This window comes from Ictidomys tridecemlineatus, chromosome 12, assembly GCF_052094955.1.
Source record: "Ictidomys tridecemlineatus isolate mIctTri1 chromosome 12, mIctTri1.hap1, whole genome shotgun sequence".
Lineage (NCBI taxonomy): Eukaryota > Metazoa > Chordata > Mammalia > Rodentia > Sciuridae > Ictidomys > Ictidomys tridecemlineatus.
In genome coordinates, this window is record NC_135488.1 from 86,278,134 (window position 1) to 86,304,594 (window position 26,461).

A 26,461-nucleotide genomic window follows, 5' to 3' on the forward strand; every position below is an offset into this window, starting at 1 on the left:
TACTAGTAAGAATAGTTGTAAAGATGTTTTGTTCTTTGGCAACAGCTTTAGCAAAAGTCACAATATTGCTCTTCATTGAATGCCAGGTGAGAAGCAGCACAGTGGCTTCACTTCTGCAGGTACAGACATGGCAGGGAAGGTGTGTTTCTATAGTCTGTAGTCCTGGCAGCAGCTTTCTTATCAATAGAGATCATAGCTAAGTCTTGTGATCCTAGAGCCAGCTTCAGGCTCTTCCCATTTGTCTTGGCAAGCCAGCTTTGTGTTATTCTAGGGACTCATTCTTAGGCTGCTTCTCCCGTCCCTCCAGTGAGTCTGTAAATGCTTGATTCACTCTACTAAATATCCTTTCTACTCAAAAGCAGCTACAGTGGTTACTATTCTCTGAAAAGGAACACTTATTCCAACAATGTCATAATTTTTATGTTTAGAAGGGCAAACTGAGTTTCAAACCATGCAAGAAAATGTTGCAGTATGAATATATCTTGAGGGGAAAATAGCTTAAATTAAGAAACAGATATTTTTAAGGAAATGAATAATATCTGTAGCTTTGTGAGCTGAGAAGATAAGAAAATCTCCCATCAAGTTAATAACCTTATCATCTACCACTTCTAGAATGTCTCCTTCCAACCCCTATGTATATAATTAAATAATATTCAAATGGAATTATCTGGAGTAAAGGAAATTGCTCAAAGTCAAGTTATTTTATTATTCCTCTAAATTAATGAACAATTTAATCTAAGATCAATGTCATAGCAAATAAGATTATGTCAAGATGTTCCCAGAAGACAAAAAAAAAAAAAGCACTGAGTTCTAGGGACCCCAGGCCCATCAGATAAATACTGTATGCAACTAAACACAAAGACTCATTTAATAATCTGAACTATTTACTTCAGAACTAACTAAACTGAACATAAGTACGTGAGAGTCCTATTAACCAATATTTTCTCTAAGCAGTGTCACTCAGAAAATGAGCAAGGGCCCTTGTAGAAAACCTGTCCCTTGAGAGTTGCATGAGTATAAGCATCTTTACAATCCTTTCAGCCCAGTCTCTTCCACTGTAAAAAGGAACAGTAATGTTTGCCTTGCAGCTGCTAATAAAGTACCTGACGCACAACAGCTGTACACTGAAAGCCACTGGTAAAAATTATAAAAGACAATCTATACCACATAAGAAGTTTCTCCTTAGAGTCAGTGCTCAATAAACACACTTTGTGCTAAACAAGGTGGACAAAACACATATATAGTTATCTCCTATCCCTCCCAAAACTCCCTAAAATATCAGAAAAGGAACAAAACTAGCAAAAATCCAAAAGGACAAAGAGACTAGGAGAATCTAAGTGCCATTAGTGGGAAGTCAAGAAAAACCAAAGCCCCATCAGAGACAGGTATTTATGAACGCCAGGATATAGCAGGTCAGACAGAGGAATGCTATGGTGTGGATACTAAATGTCCCCTAAAGGCCCATGTGTTAAAGGCTTGATCCCCCAGGTGACATTATTGGGAGGTGGTGGAATATGGGCAAGCGTCCAGTGCCTCCTTGAGGGGGGGGGGTTCTTCTTCCTGTTTAGAAGCTACCTAAGAAATTAAAGTTTAGAATAAACTTTAGTGAAGAACACTAAATAAAGTTTACTAAAGAACAAAAGACAAAGTCCGAAAGATAGGTTCAAAAGATGGAGTCACTGATAGGTCCAGTCCACACAGGAGCTGGAGCTAGACAATTAGAAAATGGCTCCTGTGTTGGGCTGGGGATGTGGCTCAAGTAGTAACGCGCTTGCCTGGCATGCGCCGGGTGCTGGGTTCGATCCTCAGCACCACATATAAATAAAATAAAGACGTTGTGTCCACCGAAAACTGAAAAATAAATATTTTTTAAAATTCTCATTTTCTCTCTCTCTTTCTCTCTCTCTCTCTCTCTCTCTCTCTCTCTCTCTCTCTCTCTCTCTCTCTCTTTCTTCCTAATGTCTTGTGGTTAGCAGGTTGACTGGTATCTTGGCAGGTCACACTCATCTCAGAGGGGCTGTGCAGCTGCAGTAGGTCACGGTCACGGTCCCCTGTGCTGTGTGGGACCCTGAGCAGAGCTTGAACAGGGCTCACATTGTGTGTGGACAGTCAGCCAGAGGAAATGTTCACTGGAAATTCCCAGACACCAGATTCTCCCATTCAGTAGGCTGTGATGCTGATACAGTCCACAGACAGCCCATGGATGGCTGTCAACAGTAGAACCTTCAGGAGAAGGGGCCAAGTGAGAAGTCCTTGGGTCACTGAGAGTGTGCCCTCAATGGGGACTGTGGAGCTTTCTCTTGCTTCCTGCCATGAAGCAAGCCGTTTGATCAATCACACGCCCCGCCATTGCTCCACAGCATCCCCATCAGAGGCCAAAAAGCAACACATCCAGTTGTCCCTGGGCTAGAATTTCTAAAATCATGAGTCAAAAGTTAGGATTTTCTCCAAAAATCTTTCAAAGGAAGAAGAATTAGGTCTATCCAGATCTCAAGACAGAAGACAGATCAAGGAGAATCAAACAAAGCCAGAGGGAAAGCATTTAAGATTCTATATTACTTCAACCATGTTAAAAAGAGGGAATGAAAATAAGGAGAAGAGGCTAACACTTCTGTTAAAAAATAAAATAATACTAAAAAATTTTTTAAATGGCCCATCATAGAAGCTCCAAAGAGAATTCAATAACTAGGAAAAATCATAATGATAAAAATACTTAGTATTCATTTTGAGTCTATGATGTGGCAGATTCTGACCCAAATATATTACATACATTATCTCATATCCTCAAAATAACCTTCCAAAGTATGAGTTATGGTGACCACTTAATAAATAAACGAGGCTTACAAAGTTAAAAGTTACCCAAATTCCCACTATGTGCAGGAGATTTATTTATGTCACACCTGCTACAAAAGGAATTAACATGGGATTAAGAAGATTCACAACACAACAAAATAACACTTGATGAAATGAAGATGAGAAAGAAAAATGGAAAACAAAAGTAGGTATATAAAACAAAGAATAAAGTTAAAACAAAAGTACATTCCATAAAGATCTACACACTTGATTGAGAACCCCAATAGTCAAACACTAAGTGGTAGGCCCAGGCCTGGATTAAGCTCTAGATGTGGCTGATGTCAGTGCTCTTCCCACTGCACCAAAACAATGTTAGATATTCTGCAATAAAACATAAAGTAAGTTCAAGACACTAAGATATTCTCCTTACTCCATTTGCCCAATTCAACAAGAAACAACTTGAGAAAAGTAGTTATATGAGGGTAGAAATGAAAGCAAAGAGTTAGAAAACACCCTTGAATTCAGTTCAGAGCAAGAAGGATATAAACTTTATAAATAATATTTGGAGTCTTAACTAAAGCCATGAGATCATACCTAAATATAGTAGCTTCCTAAAATGGCAAAAACTAGGGGTGAGAGAGCAATGTTGCTTCTTTTTCTACTGAGAATTTATAATACAAGAAGGCAGTATAAAATAAAAAATATGTAGACAGTGAAAAAATATGAGGTTGTTTGAAAGCTTCAAAAGGCATAGGATTCACTGAAGACCCAAACTGTTGAGCCATTGCTGCAGAAGTTAAGTAATGCTAAGAAAAGCCATAAATGGTCCCTCAGGGCAAGATCACAAGTACAACACACAACCATTTCTAAGCTGTGGTCTCTAGTGTCTCTTACTCGTTTCCTACAATAGAATCAGAGGCTGAACAGAGCACAAAATATAGTTACTAGCTGTCTTAACTATTCTAGATTAACAGACACTCTTTATTCTACTAAATATTCAAACTGGACCATGTAAGCTGAAAGGTGATGGTCAATGCACTATTCTTGCCTTTCCCTATTGATTGTATGCTTGTCAAGTTAATTGTGCCTTTTCACAAACTCATTTATACCAGTTTTTCTTCAAATAACAATTTTAATATTTGACAAATAATTAATTTTTTTTCAATTAAATATTACAAGATCTAACAAAACAATGCTAAGAGAGAGTTGTTGCTTTCACAACTTGGTTGAATGTTTGTGTAACTATGTGGAATGGTTTGGAAAGATAAAGGTAAATTTGCCTGATAAAGGAAAGTTGTTAACCAGGTGTGGTGGCACAGCTACTCAGGAGGTTAAGACAGGAAGATCACTTAAGACCAGGAGCTGAAGGCTAGGCCTGGGTAACACAGCAACCCTCTCAAATTACAAAAAAAAAAAAAAAAAAAAGTTGGGGGTGAATATAAGTTGCTTAAAATTTTACTCTCAATAGGAAGTTAATTGTAAAAATTTGGAAAACTGGGGCTGGGGCTGGGGCTCAGTGGTGGAGCGCTTGCCTAGCATGTGTGAGGCACTGGGTTTGATCCACAGCACCACATAAAAGTAAATAAAGGTATTGTGTCCATCTACAACTAAAAAAATATTTTTTAAAAAAATTGTAGAACTTATTATAAATATCTAGAAGGATTTGTCCCTCGGATTGTAACTTCACTTTGGAATGTATATCATTTTTATTATTCATTTCTTTAAACAACTTTGTCAATTAACCAATTCAAATAACAGGTCTTCTACTGAATAGCATCTTGTGCAAAGAACAATTTTAATCACTTACATGGAATTATCTTTCTGGTAGTCAAGGGTCATCAGTGTTTAACTCAAAATGGAAAGTCCTCCCCATAACTGTTATTCATCAAATATGAAATACTACTATTTATAAAATTCAAGTTTTTTCTTCCTTCTGATGTTATATATTGAATAGACTGTCATTTGACCATGGCATGTCATCAATTAATAGACATCCCAATTGCAAAGTGGTTAAAATTTTTAAATGTGCACCTTGGAATAGATGAAAGATGGTTTGAAAATAATTATGTTCACTGTAAAAAAAAAAAAAAAAAAAAAAAGCTTAAGTACAGAGAAGTAAAAATTCACCCAGAATCCACCATTTAGCACTATTACACATCCATCTATACATACATAGACAAGTAGCTATCATAAATTCTAAAAGGGTCAACTAATTCCAGCTGATTAAAATTGTTAAAATTGTGAATAATTAAAATTGTTCTTTGCACAAGATTAGTTCTAGTTTTCAATATTGTAAAGAACATACTATGACAATCTCAGCTGAGTTTGTGCATATCTATCCAACAGGCAACAAGGGATTTGTTTTTGTTTGTGTTTGTTTTGGTCTGGGGATTGAACCCAGGGGAATTTCACCACTGAGCTACATCCCATTTCTTTTTATATTTATGTTTAGGGTCTCAATAAGTTGCTTAGGGCTTTGTTAAAGGCTGAAGCTGGCCTACAACTTGCAATCCTCCTACCTGAGTCTCCTGAGGCACTGGGATTTTAGGTGTGCCACAACACCTGGCCCAATGAGCAATGTTTTTAAATGTTAAATTAAAAAAAAAAATCTGTGTTAGGAATACACAAAATAAATAGGAGTAGAAAACAGAAAATGAAATTATTTCTAGCACTGGCAAATAATTACACTGTAAAATAATTACAAATAATTACAAATAATTACACTGCAAATAATTACACTGTAAATGGAAAAAGTCTTAAAAGAACTCCTGTAAGTTGTTTGTTTTTCAGTTTTAGTTTTTGTTTTTGGTGGTGCTGGGATCCAACCCAGGGCCTCATAAATAACTAAGCAAGCATGCTTTACCACTGAGCCACATCCTCACTACCAAGTAAAGAGACTCAAGAAAAGTAAAGAGACCCAGGAAAATAAATCAACGTCCACAACGTCTATGCCTACTGAGCCACTGACTTCCAGATCTCATCTAATTAAACAAAGTAGGCACTAGACACCAATGCCTGCAACTTGTACAACCTGGTAGCAATAATGAACTAGACCAACCAGGTTTTCTCTCAAAAATGTGAATTGCTGGAAGGGAAACGAGTAGAGGAAGGGAGGAGGGAAGGAAAAAGGGAGGTACTAAGGAATGAAACTGACCAAATTATAATATATGCATGTAAAAATATGTCATAATAAGCTGGCACATGCCTGGGATCCCAGCAGCTCAGAAAGCTGAGACAGAGGATCACAAGTTCAAAGCTAGCCTCAGCAAAAGCAAGGCATTAAGCATGAATTGCTCAGTGAGACCTAAATAAAAAAAAAATAGGGCTGGGGATGTGATTCAGTAGTTGAATGCCCCTGAGTTCAATCCCCAGTACCAATAAATAATAAAGATATGTCATAGTGAATCCTATAATTAGGTATAATTATAATGCACCAATAAAAAATTAATTTTAAAAAAGCATACAGAAGATAAGAAAAGTATTTTAACCTTTGCTATTAAAACAGACTTATATGGGGTCCAGAGCACACATTTATATGTGTGAAAAAAATAATTCTGGAATAAAAACTAAATCTGAATCTTTCTGTGGTATAGTTAAATAAAAATAACTAGTTTTAAATTCTCATTTTGAAAAAATATGCAAATTCAAAATTATAGGATTTCAAACAGTTAACATAAGTGAAGGGCTGTGAGAGAACACTGGAGCCCTACTGAAGCAGTCACAAACAGATGTTATGAAGCTGACACACATGAGAGAGTTCTTTATATAATGTATATCCAGAGACTAATGCTCTTTCTGAAGTGAGGTGGCAAAGATTTTCTCCCATTCTGGAGGTTCTCACTTCACATTCTTGATTGTCTCCTTTGCTGTGAAGAAGTTTTTTAGTTTGATACAATCCCATCTATTGGTCCTTGACTTGACTTCTTGCAATTTAGGAGTCTTGTGGGGGAAATCAGTTCCTAAGCTGACATGATGGAGAGTTGGGCCTACTCTTTCATCTTGCGGGCACAGGGTCTCTGATCTAACGTCAAGATCCCTGATCCACTTTGACTTGAGTTTTGTGTAGGATTAGAGATAAAGGTCTAACCTTTATGTTCATTCTGCTACATATGGATTTTCAGTTTTTCCAGCACCATTTGTTAAAGAGGCTATCTTTTGTCCAATGTATGTTCATGGCAACTGTGTCTAGTATAAGAAAATTGTACTCATGTGGGTTTGTCTCAGTGTCTTCAATGTTCCACTGATCTTCATGTCTGTTCTGGTGCCAATCCATGCTGTTTTTGTTACTATAGCTCTGTAGTATAATTTAAGGTCTGGTGTGGTGACGCCTCCCGAATCACTTATCTTGTTAAGGATTGCTTTGACTATTCTGGGCCTCTTATTTTTCCAAATGAATTGCATGATTGCTTTTTTCTATTTCTATGAAGAGCATCATTGGAATTTTAACAGGAATTGCATTAAATCTGTATAGCACTTTTGGTAGTATCGCCATTTTGAAAATATTAATTCTGCCTACCCAAGAACATGGGAGATCTTTCCATCTTCTAAGGTCTTCAATTTCTTTCTTTAGTGTTCTGTAGTTTTCAGTGTAGAAGTCTGTCACCTCTTTTGTTAAACTGATTCCCAAGTTTTTGTTTGTTTGTTTGTTGAGGTTATTGTGAATGAGATGGTTTTCCTAATTTCTCTTTCATCATTGTATATAGGGATGCAACTGACTTATACATGCTAATTTCATATCTTACTACTTTGCTGAATTTGTTTATGAGTTTTAGAAGTTTCCTGGTGGAGAATCATGTCATGGGCAAACAGGCATAGTTTGAGCTCTTCTTTTCCTATTTGTAACCCTTAAATTTCTTTCTTTTGCCTAATTGCTCTGGCTAGAGTTTCAAGGATTATGTTGAATAGACATGGTGAAAGAGGGTATCCCTGTCTTGTTCCAGATTTTAGAGGGAATGCTTTCAATTCTTCTCCATTTAGAATGATGTTGGGCTTGGTTTTATGCATATAGCTTTTACAATGTTAAGGTATGTTCCTACCATTCCTAGTTTTTCTAGTATTTCGAACATAAATGGATGCTGTATTTTGTCAAATGCTTTTTCTACATCTATTCAGATAATCACATAATTCTTGTCTTTAAGTCTACTGATTAATGATTTCCATATGTTGCGCTAACCTTGCATCCCTGGGTTGAAACTGATTTGATCATCTTTTTTACTATGCTTTTATCTTTTTAATATGTTTACATATTTTATTAAGAATTTTTGCATATATTTCTAAGATATATATATAAAAAACTCAAAAACTTAACACCAAAAAAAAAAACTCAATCAATAAATGAGCAGGGGAACTGAACAGATGCTTCACAGAAGAAATACAAATGATTGACAAATACATGAAAAAATGTTCAACATCTCTAGCAATTAGAGAAATGAGAAATGCAAATTAAAACTACAGTGAGATTCCACCTCACTCCAGTCAGAATGGCAACAATCAAGAATACAAGTAACAATAAATGTTTGAGAGGATGTCCAGGGAATGTAACTCATTCATTGCTGGTGGGACTGCAAATTGATATAACCACTCTGGAAAGCAGTATGGAGATTCTGTAGAAAACTTGGAATGGAAACACCATTTAACTTAGTATCCCACTTCTCAGTGTATACCTAAGGGATTTAAAATCAGCATACTAAGGTAACGCAGCCACATCAATGTTTATAGCAGGTCAATTCATAATAGCAAAGCTATGGAACCTAGGTGCCCTTCAACAGAAGAATGGATGAAGAAAATGTGAGATATATATCTATACACACACACACACACACACACATACATATACACAATGGAATACTACTCAGCTATATAAAGAAGAATGACTTTATCTCTTTTGCTGGTAAATGGGTGGATATGGAGACTACCAAGCTAAGTGAAATAAGCCAATCCAAAAAAAACAAAGGTAGAATATTCTCTCTGATATACAAATGCTAACACACAGCAGGGGGTGGGGTGGGGGGAGAATAGAATTTCAACAAATTAGACAAAGAAGAATGAAGGGAAGGAAGAAGGGACGGAAATAGGAAAAACAATAGAATGATATGACTTTTCTATGATCATATATGAATACACCACCAGTGAAACTCACATCATATACAATCACAGAATGAGATCCTAATTAGAATAAGTTACAATCCATGAATAGATAATATGTCAAAATACTCTAATGTCATGTATATCTAAAAAGAACAAATAAAATAAAGAGGGAGAAAAAGAGAGTTGCATAACTCTAGCAATGCTTAGATTTCTCACAGTTTTCCAGTTCTGGGTATAAATGAGAAATGAATGGTCCATCCATTTTAAACATTAATAAGAGCTTGCAAATTTTAATATATGTGTTATATTACATTATTTTAGAAAAATATTCACTTCCTCTTTACCACCTCCAAGGGAAGAATATATTTCCTGGTCCCCTAACTTTGGACTTGGTCAAGTATCTTACTTTAGCCAACAGGATTTTAGCAAACATCATGCAAGCAGAGGCTTATGTGCTTTTGTAGTTAGGCTTGCTCTCTTATATCTATGCCATCACCACAAGAATATGCCAGTTAGCTGGCCCAAAGATTAGGGACATCTGGACCAAGATTATAGCATAAAGCCACTTGATCCCAGCCTATATCAGTCAACTCCCAGGTTGCCCATGTACAAACAAAATAAATGCTCACTGTTTTATGTCAATGTGATGTTTGTTTTTGGTTTTGTTGTTGTTACTCAGCAATAGCTAGCAAATACACTGCACTAAGGACTCAGGGCTATGGGCCACTTAAAGACTGTCCTTAATCTGATACTTTCCACAAGCTCTTACCAGTATCCATTAAAACCAACTAGCTAGGCCCTGTGCTAGGAACAGATTAATAACACATCATCTATCCCCAGGGAGAACTCCCATTCTAGTGAGAAAGACTCTAATAATCCTGAAACAATAAAGGAGTTTCCTAGCAGAATGAGGAGCGAGTGAGTGGGACAGAGGGAGGAGTGGCGGGGTAGGTAATTGGGGGCTTGTCAAAGTAGAGTGGAAGAGTGGAAGATGAGCAGTCACTGAGCACGTAGAAAAGATTTTTAAAACTCCAAGTAGGTACATGTATACCATTAAATGTAAAAATGTGCAGAGCTCAAACGGCAGCCATAACTGAACTTGTTACTATATTGATTTGGACAGCAATTTGGAATGACTATAAGTGCTGTTCAACTAGGGGTTTTATTATACTAAGAACTACTGAAGTCCTGTTGCAAAGCAACAAAAGAAGACAGTGTCTACCTAAAAAAGTATATATGTGGGGCTGCAGTTGTACCTCAGCAGTAGAGCGCTCACCTCACACATGCGGGACTCTGGGTTCGATCCACAGCACCACATAAAAATAACTAAGTGATATTGTGTGCAACTACAACTAAGAAATAGATATTTTTAAAAAGCATATATGTATAAAGATAGAGGGAGAGAAAGAATGAAAATTAATCCCTTACCCAAAATTTTTTGGACCAGAAATGTTTCAGATTCTTTTGAATTTTTGGAATATTTGTGTGTGTGTGTGTGTGTGTGTGTGTGTGTGTGTGTGTGTGTGTGTGTGTATGCACTATCTTTGGGATAGAACCAAAGTCTAAACATGAAATTCATTTACATTTCATATACACCTTATACACACAGCATAAAATAATTCCATATAGTATATTTAGTATACCTGCATTTTGACTGCTACCCATCCATGAAGTCAGGTATGGAACTTTCCACTTGTGGCTCATGTCAATACTTAAAAAGGTTTCAAATTTTGGAGCATCTAGAATTTCGGATTAGGAATGCTCAATATATACATATATATATGAAATATATAGATACAGATATTATATACATATACATATTTATATAATTTGATAACTTAAAGCTTATATTTACTACTTTGATAATTCTATTTTAAGAGACATTTCCCCCAGCCAGGTGGCTTAACCTTGTAATCCCAATAACTAGGGAGGCTGAGGCAGAAAGATCACAAGCTCGAGGCCAGACTCAGCTAAGGCCACACTCAGCAACTTAGTGAGGCCCTAAGCAACTTACCAAGAACCTATCTCAAAATAAACCATGAAAGGACTGGGGATATAACTCAGTGGTTAAGTGCCCCTGGGTTCAATCCCAGGTGAAAAAAAAAAAAGACATTTACTTCATTATAGACAGTGCGCATGACAATGATCTCTAAGGATATTCATTTTGTTGTCCTACAATACCATTTATAACATTACAGAGAAACCAAAATGTTAATGCTCTGGAAAGACTGTCAATAAGAAATGATCTTAATGATCTTAATGCTAACGAGTTATGTCAAAACAACACTAACAGACTACTGCATGAACATGCCTCAAGACAACTCCAAAGAAAATCCAAACACTATTTTGGATTTAAAACACCATTTCAAGTAAGCTGGGAAACTCTTCTCCAAATACAAGACGCAGAAGTGGAAAGCTTACTTGGGTAAAGTTTTCTGCAGGAAACCTCAAGGAGTTTGGAAAGAATGTCAGTGAGCACAAATCAGAATTCCCGTCAAACCTACACAAGAGTGACCCGAAACAGCAGAAACTCTCAAGTACTAGAAGACACCAACGTTTAACCCACGCACTCCGACAAGTACACCTTGGACACAAAGTGTCCCGCTGATCATTTCAAACCACAGGATAAACCTTTGCCTTTCACATCACGGCGAGAGCGGGAGAGAAACAGTCTTCCTGATCTCTTTACGCTCCACTATATGCAAAGAAACCAAAGCAATGCAAGTGGTGTCATCGTCCCAACACTGGCAACCACGTTGATCTCCAAGAGACTTGGGGACGGGGGTGCAGACTGGGAATCGGTGACTCGTTCCAAACTTAAGAACCCTGGGGAAGGAGGCAAATCAGAAGCAGGGAAGAGGCAGTGCGCGGTGGGGAGCTGCGGTTCCACGGATCAGACTGGCGAGCAAGGGAAAGCCCCCCAGACAAACGTCTAAAAAGGGTCTTCTACTTGGATCTGAGTTTCCAAGGAGCTCAGCCATGCCAGACTCACTACCCGCCCAAACCCACCGATTTCTTTTTTGATGGGACTTAGGTGAAGCAAGAGGGCGCTTCTCCAATAGCGAAGAGGTAACTCTTGGTGCCAGTCCGCTCTCCAGGTACCTGCCAGGGGAGTGGCCAGAGGCACAGGTGAGACGAGCAGGCATCTGCTTACCTGCCGCAGGAGCTTCCATCGGGCGGCTCCCAGGGACGTCGAGACTGCAGGCTCCCGAGTAGTACCTCCAACAACCAGTCTCTCACAGGGGGCTTGCTCAGTCTCGCAGGTCCCGGCGTCCGCGACTAGCGATTCCATCCCACTGGGATAGTCTGTTCGTGGAGGTATTGCCGCCACAGCTCTCCCCTGTCAGGACCTGCCAACTTCTTCCCTGTCAGGACCTATGACGCCAAGGCAGCTGCCTATGGTCCTTGCGCGCGCGCCCTCCCCGAATTCCGCATTTCCGGTATTCACGTCTCCTTGGTAACCAGGGTAGCGCTCTCACGTCATTGCACCATTTCGCTGGTGGCCATCTTGAGTGAGGGCAAACCAGAATGTGAGGTAGTAGTGGCTGAGCTAGTGGGATGCTTTTCTCATTGCTTTCTTTTATCCTGCTTTCGCTTCAAACTCAAATGTTTATCCCAGACCCAAAAGGATCATATTTTGGAAGACTATAGAAGCCAGGAATAAAAAAAGTCCGACCCTAACCACAATAAAGATGGCGAAACGTGCTTAGTCCTCGTGCTGGATTGTGGTTACGTAGATCGGCGTGCTGCAAACCAGCTCTGGGCGGCTTTGGGTAGGTTGTAGTTCTGCGGGCTGCAGAGCGCAGACTTCGGGTGGACGCAGCTGAGGTGACTGTTGCTTCTCCCTGAGAACTTCGGGTTCTCCTCCTGTCTTCAGTCGTTTGTGTCCAGAGCCGGACTTTCAATTTGCGTATGTATTGGGGGGGTGTGCTGGATGTCTCTTCCATAATCCCTTCCCGCCCCCCACCCAGCCACCCCTCAGTTCCCTGGTCCCCCTTTTTTCACCCGTGTCTTTTCGCTGCGTGGTAACTGGTACCACTCTCTCTTGCACCGAGATTGTCACATCCCAGAGGGGAATGTTGCACGGAGAAAATGAATAGATACCCTCCTAAGAACACCCATTTGTCTTCCCCACCCCCCTCCCTAGCCTTGCGTAGCGTTACTCCGTGCAGATGAAGAATGTGATGGATTGAGGCTGTGGGGATAGATAGAGTGATTTAGGGGCCTTTTTTCTTTTTTGTTATTGTCGGCTGCTGCTCCCTATCCCCACTTGCCCGTTATTTTGCTGCGACATAGAAGGAGCTAAGGGGGGAGGGGGCGTCGTCGCTGATCAGATCTGAGCTAAATCTGACGCAGTGTTCTACCCATGACAACAAGGGGCATTTTGGTAGAATTCCATGATTACATTCAACAATGTGCGACATACCTAGATTACTCCTGAGCTAGTAATATTAATTATCTTTTGTTGAGTGGTTACTACGTGCCAGACACTTAAGGTTTTAGTGTAAATTGCCTCATTCTTAAACAATAATCCCAGAAGATGTCATTATTTTAGTTTTGCAGATAAAGAAACTGAGGACCAGAGCTAGTTATGTGCAGGGTGCAAAACCCGAACCCAGGTCTCTGACTCTTAACTGCTTCACTAGCTACCAAGGTTAAAAAGAACCCAACTACCAGCAGAAACCAGAGATGACCTCATGTTTTATTTGTGCATCTTTGCAGTGTTTCTATTTTTTAATTAAAAAGGGAAATGCCCTTTCAAAGTTAAAGCCTTACAGTTTATGTCCAAAATTGGGCTTTTTGCTATACAACTTTCTGTCCTAGTGAACTGAGGCAGTGGTTTAAACCTTCCAGAGCCACAGTTTGCACACCTGTAAAATGAGCATCTTTACAGCTACTTTATAAAGTCCATATAAAGTTTATATTAGACAAAAAGTATCTGGCACGAAGTCAACACTTAACAAATATTAATCTCCCCTACATTATTAAGTTATTGGGTTTTTCCTATAGATCCCCCACATATATACCAAAGATATATTCAGAATTATATATAAGATTCATTCCATTTTTCTTCTTAAAGCCCTCCGAGTTCCTGATATTCTCCATTACTATGTACTTATTTGCAAATGTTTATTCCTTATTTTCTGGTTTTTTTTTTTAGTTTGCCTTTAATGTATACCAGAACTAGCACTGCATAGCTAGAGCCTAATAAGATTGACTTTTAAAAAGGAACTTTTAAAGTCACACCTGTCAAGAAGTATGATCTAAATGAACTAACTTAAGTCTTTAAAATTAATTTAACCTAAGATACCTGTGATCTGCAGATTTTCATAACCTATGGGGTGCATAGCCATGAAGGAAAGGGATAATAAGATCTGGTTATCCTAGATGCCTGAGAACTCACTACTATACTAAATCATTCGTGTCCTGGCAGCCCCAAAGGGAGCATAAACCAGGGACTTTGATATCATGCAGCAGAAGACCAAATTATTTCTCCAAGCTTTGAAGTATAGTATTCCTCACCTTGGGAAATGCATGCAGAAACAGCATTTGAATCACTTTAACTTCGCTGATAATTATTACAGTAGAATAAAATTGAAAAAATATCACCTAACCAAGTGTCTACAGAATAAACCCAAGATATCAGAGTTAGCAAGAAACATCCCAAGTCGGAGCTTCTCATGTAAGGTATGGACTGTTTAAGTTAACCTATTTGTAGGTCATTTATATTAACTTTAGCTTTAAAATAATGGATAGACTATTAGAGCTACTAATTTTCTCAGTTATTCTATCTTGATTTTTTTAAATTTTCAGTCTCAGTTTTCTGTAAGTCTAAAAGAATACATACATATCTCTTTATAGATCTGTATCCCGCCCCCCCCCAAAAAAACATAAGTTTACACAAAAATTATTCACATCATTACTTCTGTAATGTGCCTGCCAATGTAATCCCAGTTTCTCTGGAACAGTACCACTCTTACACCTATTGTCCCTTGAGATTATTAATAGTCCCTTCACCTCTCAAAAGTGTCCTGGTTAAGATGTTAAATGATATGATCATCCTACTTATTTGCAATGAAGCTATCTACTTATGCTACTGCCTCTTTGGCAAACATCCTCTACCTTTTACTTAATGTTCCTTAGATTAAGTTATATTTGGGGGTAATAGTCTTGCAATATTTTGGCAATTTTATGACTGATTATTTTTTTATTTTAATTATTTTGCATACTAATCTTTGGCTTTCTCTTGTTTTAAAACATGTATAACATAAAATATGCAGTTTAGTCATTTTTAGGTATACAGATCAGTGGCATTAATTATATTCATAATGTTGTACAACTTTCACCACTATTTGCAAAACTCTATCATCACCTCCAAAAATGTACCCATTAACTCTCCACTGTCCCTTTTCATTAGGCCCTGGTACCTCTAATCTACTTTCTGTCCTTATAAATTTGCCTATTCTACATATATCATACAAGTAGAACAATATAACTTATATAATTTTATGTTTGGTTTATTTTACTTAGCATAATGTTTTCAGGGTTTATTCGTATCAATATGTACAGAACTTCATCCATTTTTGTAGGAATAACATTGTGTTGTATATATAAATCACATTTTATCTATTCATCTGTTGATGGAAACTTATGCATTTTATGTTTTTAAGAAGATAAATTTTTAATCTTATTTTATCTAATTTTTCTAGTTTGTATTCAATTTTTGCATTTCTCTTAGCTCATAACTATTTTATGGTTGTGTTTCTCTGGCTTTTAACTTTTTTAAATTGGGTCCCTATTCTCCCTGGACTTTTATTCTTTACATTTTAATCTTTGAAATTGTTTTTCTCTTTATAGCATTTTGGCTTAGTTTGGCACTTTGATTCTTTACACACTTAAATTCTTTGTGCCATTTATTTATTTATTTATTTTTGCATGGTCTTGTCCTGCTTTATAGTGGTAAACTTTTGAATTTACCTACAATTTTGGACCTTTAGATTGCTTTAATTTGCATTGCATTGTGTTCAGAACATTTTGTCATACTGAGTTTATAAATAGTAAGCAGGAATTACTGTCAGGTTGGCAGCTGTGAGATTAGCTCACACCCTAAACAGGAGGTGGACTATTTTTTTCTCTCCATTTGTCCCTGAAGCAACTTTTCAGTTCTCACAGATTCCCATTACTTAGAAACTAGAATGTTTCAATAACTTCAAGAATAGCTCTTTTAGTACTTCTTTTAACCTGCTGTTGGTCCTGCTTTCACACATAGTATGTCAACTATTCCCTCTTTAATAAATACAGGAGTAGTTAAAAAGCTATTGTTTTTATCCTCTATGATCACTAAGACCTGGGGAAGCTTTATAGAGATACCCCCTCAGCTGTGACGATAACCTAGAATGCACATTTCCTTCTTTCTGCAAGCATCTACAAGTTCTAGCTTTGATTGCTATAACTGGGTATAGCAAAGTAGAAAAATAATTGTGCTTTTCCACAAATTTAAATGCATCTGTTTAAAGTAAGCCCTATTACTTATGTAAGTTAAATAAAGAACAGAAGAAGGCACCATGTGTAATGGAAATGCTGGAAGATAAAAGGTAAATCCATAACTAAACTACTTAGAATTCTTAATTTTCCTGATTGGGAAAAAAAATACAAAGTTTTAACTTAGTATTCTCTAAAAGTCCAAGTAGTACAATTTCATAATTCTATACCTCTACCTGGTTACCTAAGCAACAGATTATCACCTATAAGTTTGGTATTTTTTAGTAACAACTTCTGCAGTCTAGTTATATATTAGAAATCCTGAGGAAAGTTTTAGAAATGCAGATAGACTGGATCTCACCCTGCATTTGCTGGATCAGAATAGCCAGGAAGCTTAAGGATATGTTTTTCAAATCTCCTCAAATAATTCTGAAACTCATAGCCTGCTACTGTCAGCATACCTATGTTTAGATGCTTGGTAATCAGATGTTGTTGACCTAAATCTAATTGACTTCTTGAAATTGTGAAGTTCTTTTTTGGCAAGTATCTTAGCTTTCCATTTTGCATTTGCCAGGTGGTAGTATGAAACTTATTCCATTACACTCACGTGCCAGCTAGTAATACTGAGAAGGCTAGCCTCAAACCAGACACCACATTTATCTTCCATATCATCCTGCACTGTTCCGCCTACAAAAATAATTTTTAAATTTTTTTGACAAAAAATTGAATAAGTGGGGCTGGGGATATAGCTCAGTTGATAGACGGCTTGCCTCACATGCACATGGCTCTGAGTTGAATCCCCAGCACCACAGAAAAATTTTTTTAAAAAATTGAATAAATAAAAGCAGTACTAAATCCTTTGGTTAAATATGTGTCATTTGTCTGTATTTATAATACAGACTGACAAGGTCCTGCAGTAGTCACCAAATTTGATGCACTGACAGACTTATTTTTCACTAACACTATTACCTGTGGTTTACAAGAATCACTGGTTTTAATTAGTAGGTTAACCGTCAGAAATGAAGGGGAAAAAATGAATTTTGAAGGAAACTCAGAACAGAAAAAAATGTGGTCTCAATAACTTTTTTTTTTTGTGGCAAGAATTCATAGAGTGGGTCTGCCTTTAGGTATGACTAATTCACTTACTGGGTATTTCTCCACATTCTACTTTCTCTTTAACCTGCTTGAGTTTGACTTCAGCTTCTTCATTAGAACTTCTGCCAAGATCATCTAAGATGTTATGTATTTCAACCCAGTGGATACTCTGCTTTCCTCCTGTTGCAGGCCTTCTCAGCAAATTTAACACACTTAATCCTAACCTTCTTTTATTTTGACTTTCTGACTCCCCATTTTCCTGGTTTTCCTCTTCTAAACATGGGTCTCCTTTTCTACCTTTTTTTCCATGTGACTTCTGAATTTGAGGGTTTCTTAGGACTTGGTTACCATAGCAACTATTACCTTCATTCCAGACACCCTTCTGAAATATATGGTATTTTGCTTCCCACCTAACAAGTCTTCAGTTGGACATTTCCTCAGCTTCCCAAGCAAATTATCCACAGCTGAACTTTAGCTCCCCCAGTCCTAATTCAGCTCTTCTTTATGCCTCATTGCTGTATACCCAGGTGTTCAAGAGCAATTTTTTATTCTTCCCATTTTTTTACCCTTTCATTAACAGTATATGCCAGGGGCTGGAGTTGTGGCTCAGTGGTAGTGCACTTGCCTGGCATGTGTGAGGCCCTGGGTTCGATCCTTAGCACCGAATATAAATAGATAAATAGATAGATAAATAGATAAATAAATAATTGATCCATTTATAACTAAAAAATATTTTTAAAAAAAAACAGTTCTGTGATTTGGGGCATCTGTTGATGTCACCAAGTTTGTAATTTTAATTATTTTAATTAGCTCAGCCCATCCCAAGGAATAATATTCAGTAAATTGCTTGATATTCTAGTTAAAGTCTTTATAATAAAATGTTCACATACCCCCAAATCATCATACAATTGTATACAACATGCTTTCAGAAACACTTCAGTAACCTCCAGAATGAAAATATATATATATTGAATTTGTTTGTATTTCTCCCTGTTTGCCACCATCACTGTAGTTATCATTCACATGGACCCCGGTAAGACTCCTAACCAGACTCTTACTTGCCCTCTTTTTCCATGCAATTAGAAGAATGGCCTTAAAATATAAGTTAATGTCAATTCCCAACTTAAAACTTCTCCAAAGTTTTAATATCATAAACATAAAATTGGGGCTGGGGCTTGGGCTCGGGCTCGGGCTCAGGCTCAGGCTCAGGCTCAGCAGTAGAGCACTCACCTAGTATGTGCAAGGTGCTGGATTCCATCCTCAGCACCACATAAAAATAAGTAAAATAAAGGTATTGTGTCCAACTACAACTAATAGATAGATAGATAAACAGATTGATAGATAGATAAACATAAAATTTAGTTTCATAATTAACACTGTGCTTAATCTAGTCCCTCTTTGATTTTATGCTACTCCCCCCTTCCTCGTTCACTTTGATTAAGCCAAAGAGGTCATCTCCAAATAAAGGAACACCACTCTTGCTCAGTCTCAGGATGTTTATATAAGATTTCCTAATTCCATTTTTTACTAGTTTCTTCTGTTTTACATATTGATTAAATGTTACTTTCTTTGAAGTTACTTTGGTTACCATGGTCAAAAATGCACAGGAACTAGGCAGAGGGAGCAGCATGTGTAAAAACTCAGGATTAAATTCTATAAGCAATGTATCAACATGGTTAAAGATGAGCTACAAGAGGTAAACAGGGCCAGGTCATGTGTAGATAGATTTTTAATTCTTGTGAGAAATTTACACTGTATCCTAAAAATGTTAGAATGTAGGTGCAATCAGATTGCACTTTAAAAGTATCATTGACAGATTTACAGAAAATAAATTGGAAGTATGAAGCCTTGTAACTCAGATAAATGAAAACGAGAGCATAACTTAAGGTCGTAAGAATAAAGTAGATTTGAAGGAAAATTGGAGAGAATCAGTTGAACTTTGTCATTATAAAATGATTGCATTTTATTTGAAGAGTACAGAGTGGTAATCTATTTGGATTCTAAAATCAAAAAGTCTTAAACTTTTTTAACTGAGAGCAAGGGAGCAGAACTAGACACAAAGCTATGATGATCTTCATTTAGCTCACTTAATAGATACTCTGCTCTAAAACCATATTGTCCTTGATCACAGGATGGTATCAATTAATTAGGATAGGTACCATGTTAAGATTCCAAAATCATAAAATTCTAAAACGTATTGGCATTTGCCAGTAAATGGATAGAACTGGAGAATATCATGCTAAGTGAAATAAAGCTGTCCCAAAAAACCAAAGACAGAATGTTCTCTTTGATATGTGGATGTTAACCCACAACAAGGAAGGGTGGGGAGGGGAAGAATAGAAGTCCATTGGATTAGACAAAGGGGAAGGAAGGACAGTAGAATTAATCAGACATAATTTTCCTAGCATTGTATTTGAATACACAGCCAGGGTAACTCCACATCATGTACAACCACAAGAATAGGATCCTAATTAGAATAAGTTATGCTCCTTGTATGTATAATATGCCAGAATACATTCTGTTGTCATGTATATCTAAAAAAAACAAATTTTTAAAAAATTTAAAAATAAAACATTTGGATCATCTTTATGCCTCATGGACTTATTTCTTAGTCACATCTGTAGCCTTACTATTATTATTCTTTCAGGTGAGGAAGGGGAAGGAATAAATACAACTCACTACTAAAGTTATGTATAGGTATTAATTGAAACCATAGTAGCCATTAGGATACATTTACCTTTACGCTATTACTTATTTTATCATTTGAAACTTTTTGTATCTCCCCATTTGATTGAGAAATCCTAAAAGACAAGTATTTTATAATATACAACTTGCCCAGCACTAGAGTAATGACTACCTCATAGTAGCTAAGTAATAAATGTTTATGGAATGGCCTTGTGTGTGGCATATGCCTGTAATCCCAGCACGTTAGGAGGCTGAGGCAGGAGGATCATGATTTCAAAGCTAACCTCAATAATTCAGTGAGACACATAGCAACTCAGCAGTACCCCCCCCAAAAAAAATTGTTTATGGAATGAATTAATAATTAAATGATTTTTTTCTTTACATGTAGCCATAAATGTTGCTAGAAAAAAGACCCCGAAATCATCTAGTCAGAGCTTATTTTTTAAGGGTATGATCATATTGAGTTTATTTTTGTGAGTGGTATGAGAGGTACATGTCCAGCTTTCTTCTTTTGTTGCAGATATCCAGTTAGTACCATTTGTTGAGAAGACTATTTTTCCCCCATTGAACTATGTTGGGATCCTTGTCAAAAATCATGTGACCTGGGGCTGGGGGTGTAGCTCAGTGATAGAGCGCTTGCCTAGCATGCTCCAGGCATGGGTTCAATCTCTAGCACCACCAAAGAAAAAAGCAGCTACATATGAGTGTGTTTCTGGACTCTTCAGTTCTATCCCAATTAGTGTAAGTTTTCAAATTAGGAAGTCGGGAGTTTGGGGTAGTTTTTTTTCCCCTAAATTAAAAAAAAAAAGAGAAATTGAAACTTCTAAGGGTCTGAAATTAAGTGAGAAAATTAGTAGTCTCACCAGACTTGAATTAATCTGACTCATAGTATCATTCCTTTTTAATACCTTTTAGTATAAACAGTTGCAAACATAGAGTATCATAAAAAATATCACAACAAATCCTATGTATCCACTACTCAGTATGACTTTTCTTAACTACAAAAAATATAATTTGAAGACACTGTCTACTTTCATGATCATGTTCTTTTACCTCCCCAATGGTGAACATTATTCTTAATCTTTCCATGCATGTTTTCATATAAATTACACGTGTTTGCATCCACAGATAATACTTAAATTGTTTTACATGTTTTGAAATTTTATTTGAATAATATATGTAGAATTATATAATTTGCTCCTTTGCTCAACATTATGATTTTGAGATTATTCATTACAAATTTTATATGGTATTTGATTGTGTTGTTTGTATACCATAATTCTTTGGCAGGGGATGGGTGTAGGTTGTTTCCAATTTCCAAACTTAGCAAAAAATCCTGCAAATCACAGTCTTATGTGTATCACCTTGTGCATGTATGTTTCTTTCTCTAGAAAATATACTTAGAATTGGAATTTCTGATTATGTCCACATTCTAACATTTTTGGTCAAGCTAATTTCCAAATTGATAGTACCAACATACATTCAAAGTAAAATATGTGAGAGTTCTAATTCTGTGTACTGGATAACTTTTTGATATAATGAGATCTTTCTTTTTTGCCCTTCTTATAGATAACTAATATATCAATGTGGTTTAATTTTCATTGCCCTGATTAATAATGAGGTTAGCATTTTTCTTCTTAACACTTATTAACGTTATTATTGGTTTTATGATTTTTGTTTTGTTTTGGTACCCAGGATTGAACTCAGGGACACTTGACCACTGAGCCAACCCTATTTTTTATTTTATTTAGGGACAGAGTCTCACTGAGTTGCCCTAGTGCCTCACCATTGCTGAGACTGGCTTTGAACTGATGATTCTTCTGTCTCAGATTCCTGGGCTGCTGGGATTACAGGCATGTGCCACCACCCAGCTGGTTTTATGTTCCTGAATTACTTATTCGTGCCTTTGACCATTTTTTTTCTGTTTTTTTGTCTTTTTCTTACTGATTCATAATTGTTCTTTATATGTTCTTTGTCTTTTCTGTGAGCTGTAGATATCTTCTCTATATCTATTTTGTATTTTCACTTTATATTTTTTTGTTAAATTTTAAGATTAAAATTTTATGTTTTATGCTGTGTTCCATTCAACTCAGCGCATATTTATTGAACACCTAATGTGCACCATTCTGGACCTTGAGGATATAGCAGTGAAAAAAATAGACAAAAACTCTGCCTTCATGGAGCCTACAAGGGGATGAGGGTACAAGGAGATAGTAAAGAAATATATGAGTGAAATACAAAGTTTATCAAAGGTAATAGGTACAGTGAAAAATAAGACAGTGGGGGGATAGGGAGGGTTGATTTTTTTATTAGAACAGGGAAGGCCTAGTTGAGAAAGTGGCTTTTGAGCAATAGCTAAAAGAGGTGTTTGGCCAAAGGGCAAAGCAAATCCTTAGAAACTGAGGTGGAACAAGCCTGGTGTGTGCAGGAAACATCAAGGAGCCTTTGTGGCCCATTTGGAGTTAAGTGGATACAACTGATATATAATACGGGTTGAGCATCCCTATCCTAGAAATTTGTAATACTTAAAAATCTTTTGGAGCATTTAAGATTTTAAGATTAGGGATGTTTAGCTGGTAAAATCTGAAAATATTTCAAAATCTGAAAAACTATTAAATCCAAAACACTTTGGATCACAAGCGTTTTGGATAAGGGATACTCAACTTACAGTAGTCAAGGTCAGCAAATTAGACCATTGTAAGGATTCTTGTGTATCTTCTTAGTAAGGTGGGAAGCATTGGAAAGGTTTTAAGTAGAAAACCTCATTTTATACTCATTTGAGCTCCTTTTTGAAAATAGCCTGGGAGGCATGGGCAAAAGCAGAGAGAACTTTGCAGTAATCCAAAGAAGAGATGATGATAGTACCAGGATAGTGCCAGTACAAGTTAGAAGAAATGGTCAGATTTAGACCTTGAACATAGAATTGACAGGATTTAGCAGATCACTTAGTTATGTGAAGAGAGAAGGCAAAGGCAAACTAAGACTTTAAAGCATGAGCAGCTAGAAGGACGGATTTTGAGTTGAACACAATACCTTTATTTTATTTATTTCTATGTGGTGCTGAGGATTAAACCCACTGTCTCACATGTGCAAGGCAAGTGCTCTACCACTGAGCCACAACTCCAGCCAGATATTAGTCATTTGACTGCCTAGACAACAGGGGTTTTTTTGGTGGGGAGGGGATATATAAGGATTTCTAAGTTCAATTTTCAATATTTTTTATATACCTGTTAGATATCCAAGTAAAAATGTTGAATAGTCAGTTGGATATACAAGTTCAGCTTGTTCCAGGGATAAGCTTAGACTACAGCTATAAATTTGGGAGTCCGCAGGCTATAAATAGCATTTAAAGTCATGACTGGATGAGATCATCAAAGGAATTAGTGTAAAGAGAAGTCATCCAGGAACTGAGCCTTAAGCATGCCAATTTTAAGGCAAGGAGTTGAGTTGGAACCAGCTAAGGAGACTGAGAAGGACCAGTGAAGTAAAAGGGAAGGTGTCTTGGAAGCCAAGTAAAGGAGTGTTTTAGAAAGAGGAAGTGGTCAATGGTGTCTTCATGCTGACAGGCCAAGTAATATGAATATGATGTGAGTACTGAAGATTGACTTTTACAGTCTTCCATGTGGCCATTCAGTGACCTTGACAAGAGCAGTCAGAGTAAGAAGGGTAAATGGAGAGGAATTGGAGGCATTGAATATAGGGAACAAGTGCTTTTCTTTATTTAACAATTGCTCTTAAACAGGAATGTAAATTTAAGAGGACAGATATGGAGCCCAACTCTGTTGCTTTTAGCTCTGTTTTGGCCATGGATCTTGATAGGAATGGGTCTGTAAAGTAATGAAACCCAGCTCCATGACCCAAAATTTGGTAGAAGATGCAGGATAATAGGGGAGGTCATTTTGTAGCTATCCTTCCTCTTTCATAATAACTCATAGGGATTACAGAATAGAAAAGCCTATGTCTGAATTTGAAAAGGCAACTCAATCTATTGCTATGCTAGTTTCAGGACAGGTTTTTCATAATCTTCATGATTAATGATTTAATGTTTCTTTGGGTGATATTAGGGTATTATTGATATATTTTGCCTCACTACTTCAAAGATTAGCCATAGATACTATAGAAATCCTAAAAAAAAAAATAAATTAAAAATAAGCCATTTAGCATTTGTACTTCAGATAATTACTCAAAAAATTAATGGTATGATTGGAAGTAGAGGTTAAAGATTATAAATTGACTACTGTAACAGCCATTATTGAAATTTTGAATCTAATCCATATCATTAAGGCATTCCAAAAAAATATAAAAGGAAATACTTAATGAAAATGATTATTTTCCATTTAATCTGCTTTGGTGACTTTTCTGTTTTATTCTTATGTTTAATTTTAGATTACAAATTATTGTAACACAAACTATATTTATAGCTTACTTCTTGACAGTGTTCATAAAGTATCATGGATGTACTTGTGCAGTAAATATGTACCAGCTGTTGGAGGGCCTTACCAAAGACTGGTGCCTCCTCTGGCACAAATCACTATACACTTGTCATCTTTGGCAGAGAGCTGAAGTCAGAAATCTTGGCTAGAATTCTTTGGCTTAAACAAAACAAACTGGAGACATGTTGAATAATAGAATACTTTTTTAATTTGATAATTTAGGTTTTGCCTTATCCAAATTTTAATGACTTACGATATTTATTTGCTCACTGAGATCAACTAAAGCTCTTGGTTTAATTAGGTACTCCCAGCAAGACACACTGAATGCTTTTTTAGCTTTCTTCTATTTCTAGCATATTCATTAATTTGTCTTTTACTGTTTTTGTTTCTGTTTTTTGCAGTATTGGGAATTGAACCCAGGGTGCTCTACCACTGAGCTATATCCCTAGCCCTTTCTATTTTTTATTTTGAGAAAGCACCTACCTAAGTTGCCCAGGATGACCTTGAACTTGATATCCTCCTGCCTCTGTCTCCTTAGTCAAAGTCACTGAGATTAGAGGTGTGCACCATGATCCCCAGCTTTCCATTAATTGTACCATAATTTTTTCGGTGCCAGGGAACTAACTTGGGGCTTCATGCATGCTAAACAAATGCTCTACCACTGAGCTATATTTCCAGCCCAGGTTAGTGTTTTTGTCTTCCTTTTTCTTTGATATATTTCCCTCTATTTAAGAGTTATTTCAGTACTTAAAAAATTCAGCAAACTTTTTTTCTTCTCATTTCTATTACACATGTAAAAGTTCATAAAAATTTTCTTTCCTCTTTAATTGTATATGACTTTCCCCTAATACTTCAGAACATTTTCCAGAATTTCTTAGTTCTGTACCTGAAGTACTTATCCATTTAAAATAACAGTATAACTATTGTCTGTCTTATTTTGTTGACATTTTTAAATGAAAAAGGTCTTTTTATTGATGAGCTTAAGAAAGAATGTTTAAGATCTGTGAAACATGTTATTTCTTATGTATAGACCAGTAAAACCCAGTATTTCATAAGTATGGACCTAACATTGTGATACTTGCATGAAAAAAAGAAACAGTGATTCTCTTTTAAAAGAAAGGGTTTCTTCCCTCTAATTTGAAATATTTTTATCATACCAATAAAACTTTTTCTAGGATCGTCTGCCTATTAAACAAGAAAACGAAAAATCCCTTTCAGAAAACATGGATGCATTTGAAAAAGTGAGAACAAAACTAGAAACACAACCACAAGAAGAATATGAAATCATCAATGCAGAGGTAGGATATTTCATACTTTTTTAAGAAAACTCTGATATAACCAGTTAAGTTGCAAATAAGATATTTTGTGATATAGACATAACCTTATGTTAAAAGTATACCACTTTTGGACTTCAAAATATGCTGAAAATTTAAAGAACAAAAAGTAAGTAAGTAGAGTATGATCCTTAAAATGAATGTAAATATCAAAACTAAGATAAATTTTGAAATGTAATATATTCTGCTTTTTGGGGAACAACCAATTCTGATTTAAAACTTTTAAAAGATTCAAAAGAAAGTTCAAATGATACTAATTCCTATTTATTATTTGGAAAGTATTTGCTTGCTCTGTTTTGTTTTTTTTTTTTAACAAAAGGAAATTTACTTTAATATAGTATTATGAAAGCTAACCACTTTATGGTTAGCAATCACAAATATGCAAATGAAATAGACTGAACAAGAGGTTGAAATTTTTTCAGTTTGATTGAAAAGTCACAGATTATAAATGAAAATGACATATGTTGTAGAATAGCTGTAGAAATTTCTGATTCAGATTATGCCATTAACTAGCAGACAATGTGAAGCCATCTGAAATCATATCAATAAATT

The 26,461-nt window shown here is 36.3% G+C and overlaps 2 protein-coding genes across 10 annotated transcripts in view; one reads left to right on the forward strand and one right to left on the reverse strand.

The window, feature by feature from the left end:
* The window catches only part of Camkmt (calmodulin-lysine N-methyltransferase), a 376,320-nt gene extending 364,004 nt beyond the window's left edge, over window positions 1-12,316 (reverse strand). Inside the window, exon 1 of one of the 6 annotated variants that reach the window (XR_013429007.1) lies at window positions 12,035-12,315. Coding sequence is in view for 4 of the 6 variants with exons in the window: in XM_078029278.1 (XP_077885404.1) it covers window positions 12,035-12,172 (138 nt within the window). In the remaining 2 variants the exon portion in view is untranslated. Of the gene's footprint in view, window positions 1-12,034 lie in introns of all 6 variants that reach the window. The other 5 variants (XR_013429006.1, XM_078029278.1, XM_078029279.1 and 2 more) reach the window with 5 other exon arrangements.
* A 308-nt stretch (window positions 12,317-12,624) lies between these two features.
* Window positions 12,625-26,461, forward strand: part of Prepl (prolyl endopeptidase like) — a 36,337-nt gene continuing 22,500 nt past the window's right edge. For 2 of the 4 annotated variants that reach the window (XM_005324512.5, XM_040271020.2), the window contains exons 1-2: window positions 12,626-12,790; window positions 25,751-25,873. In XM_005324512.5, the coding sequence (XP_005324569.1) occupies window positions 25,799-25,873 (75 nt within the window). In that variant the 5' untranslated portion in view covers window positions 12,626-12,790; window positions 25,751-25,798. Of the gene's footprint in view, window positions 12,791-14,314; window positions 14,569-25,750; window positions 25,874-26,461 lie in introns of all 4 variants that reach the window. The other 2 variants (XM_013358257.4, XM_040271019.2) reach the window with 2 other exon arrangements.